Raw genomic sequence first — 2,684 nt, 5'->3', positions numbered from 1 at the left:
GCGGCTGCGGGACCAGCCACAGAGCTGTCAGGAACCAGCAGCGCCAACGACATGCTGTGTACGTCTCAGACGCTGGACGACGAGCCGCTGACTCCCGAGGTAGTGACACCACCCAAGGCCGCCGTGCCACCGGGGTGAGTGTGAATGTCGAAGAACACCTGCACCTCCTCTCTCAATAATCCTAACCAACTGGAAACTGAACGTTGACTAAAGCAGCAAAGTGTAGAGTAGAACTTAAAAACAATTCACCAACTAATGAGCGCAGCTGTCCGTCCATATGTTGATGTGTCTTTCTTTAAATTCAGCTCAGAGAACAGCAGAGAAACTGCTGCTGACACTGAGGAAGGAGCTGAAGGATCAGACTTGTATCAAACTGAGGCTGGTAGGGGATTCTGAGACAAACACACACTCAAACACACACACACACACACACACGAGCGTCCTGCCACCCATTGATCCTTAGCCTTTAGCTTCTTATAATGTCGTCCTTATTTTCCTGCAGCCTCTGGTCCTGAACGGACTCAGAGTGATGATGCTGAAGATGCTGAGTGTACGGACGTCAACTCAGATGATCCCAGGTGTCTCCCATTCTCACACACAGATTCTTACTCTTGCTGTTCTCTACACCAATGTTGAAAACCAGGAGCTGGTTCTCCAGACATTAAACCTGTTGGACCGAAGCTAACGTTAGCTACAACAGTCCTGGTACAGACACCAGAGCTAACGTTAGCTACAACAGTCCTGGTACAGACACCAGAGCTAACGTTAGCTACAACAGTCCTGGTACAGACACCAGAGCTAACGTTAGCTACAACAGTCCTGGAACAGACACCAGAGCTAACGTTAGCTACAACAGTCCTGGAACAGACACCAGAGCTAACGTTAGCTACAACAGTCCTGGAACAGACACCAGAGCTAACGTTAGCTACAACAGTCCTGGTACAGACACCAGAGCTAACGTTAGCTACAACAGTCCTGGTACAGACACCAGAGCTAACGTTAGCTACAACAGTCCTGGAACAGACACCAGAGCTAATTGTTTGTTCTGTTTTCAGTTCAGCACTTGTTACCTTTTGGTTTCATGGTTCCTGTTGTTTCTCCTCAGACATCCTGGAATCACCAGCGGTCTGGTCAAAGGAGCTCTGTCTGTAGCTGCCTCTGCCTACAAGGCTCTGTTCACTGGACAAGGCCCTACACAGGTCAGCAGATGATGTTTCTAAGGGTCATAGGTCATACCCTGGTGTACAGTGGTTACAGCAGGGTGATGTGGACTTTCTCAGTTCCACTCTGGTTGTCTGTTGTCCACCTCAGAATGTTTTGTCTGTATCCTGTGTCCTTGCAGCCTCCGGTGGATGCTTCCACCCAAGACACCATGATGGCTGTGCTGGTGGAGATGGGCTTCGGGGACCGGCCACTGAACCAACGGCTGCTGAAGAAACACAACTACAACCTGCTGGACGTAGTCAACGAGCTGGTGCAGCTGACGGACAACGACTGGTACTCCACACGTTACTGACGGGAGGGCGGAGTTAAGAGTGAGAGAGAGATGAAGAGTAAAAAGACCACAGTGGAACGGAGAATGTAAATTTACTCATCTGCTTCACACCCCCGTCATTCTGCCCGTCTGAAAACAGGGTAAACATTCCAGCTGTCTCTGGGCTCCAGCGTCACACCATCAAACATCTGCTTTTGTGTGGAGTGGTTTTTCATGTCTGGCAGCGGCTGCTGTGTGGTGTCGGTGTCGGTGTCGTGACTGGAGAACAAACAGCACAACTACAGTCCCTGCCCTGGTCATGTAACTCCTCCGTCTCTTACTGAAACCAAAATGTGTTACCAAATCTTTAATTGTTGGGGATGCAGGACAAAATTTAATCTAAGAATCTAAGAAAATAAATTATCTATTTATTTTATTTGTGGTCATTTTATTTGGATGAGAAATATTTTCTCAGATTAAATTTATAAAGCAGGGGGAAAATCTTTTTAAAAAAGAACTTGTTTTTTTAATTGTTATCATCCCCCAAAAAAAAGCTACAGTGTGTGACTGAAGTTGAAATTGTTACCATCCCCCAAAAAAAAAGCTACAGTGTGTGACTGAAGCAGCCGTGACTCGTCATTCTGTAGTAACTACCTTCGGTGGCGTTAAAATGCTGCCTCCTGCACCTTCTCCTGTCGTCATGTGCACTGAGAGCGTAGGTCACATTTGTGTGTTGTCAGCTCTGACACTCCCAAAAACAATCATGTCATCCCCTGTAAGTGCAGCGATTCTGCTTGGCAGCATATTATGGGCCGTGACTATGTAGCTAGTCCGTAATCAAAGCTAAAAATGTATTTTTATTTAAATGTTATTTATGTGACAAACTTTAAATTTTATTGTAGTAACCAAAATGACATATGATATATCTACACACTGGAAAATCAGTACTAATCACTACTGTTGAGAATATTACAGTCATCCTACTGTATACTGTATTATAACCTACTGTGTGATGCACAGGAGACCACTGGAAATAAACACACACACAAAAAACATTCCTTTTTTTATGATTTTATGATGTCTTATTTGCACTTTAAAATTTGGACCATTCATTCAGTGGGAGACAAACTGTCCTTTCACTCACCTGGATTTCTGTCACAGTGAAATGTTGTTTTTTCTGCTCACCCTCTGTCACCTGTTAAATGTAAAG

General features: G+C 45.4%; 1 protein-coding gene across 1 annotated transcript in view; it reads left to right on the top strand.

The window, feature by feature from the left end:
* Positions 1-2,529, top strand: part of nbr1b (NBR1 autophagy cargo receptor b) — a 9,580-nt gene extending 7,051 nt beyond the window's left edge. Inside the window, 6 exon segments of the mRNA XM_025064537.1 lie at positions 1-134; positions 306-382; positions 503-578; positions 1,106-1,199; positions 1,343-1,994; positions 2,048-2,529. Of these exon segments, the coding sequence (XP_024920305.1) occupies positions 1-134; positions 306-382; positions 503-578; positions 1,106-1,199; positions 1,343-1,516 (555 nt within the window). The 3' untranslated portion in view covers positions 1,517-1,994; positions 2,048-2,529.
* The last annotated feature ends 155 nt before the right edge of the window (positions 2,530-2,684 follow it).

This window comes from Cynoglossus semilaevis, chromosome 17 (assembly GCF_000523025.1).
Source record: "Cynoglossus semilaevis isolate Cse_v1.0 chromosome 17, Cse_v1.0, whole genome shotgun sequence".
NCBI classification, from domain to species: Eukaryota; Metazoa; Chordata; class Actinopteri; order Pleuronectiformes; family Cynoglossidae; genus Cynoglossus; species Cynoglossus semilaevis.
The sequence above is the reverse complement of the archived record's forward strand: the minus strand, read 5'-3'. Positions and strand labels throughout refer to the sequence as shown.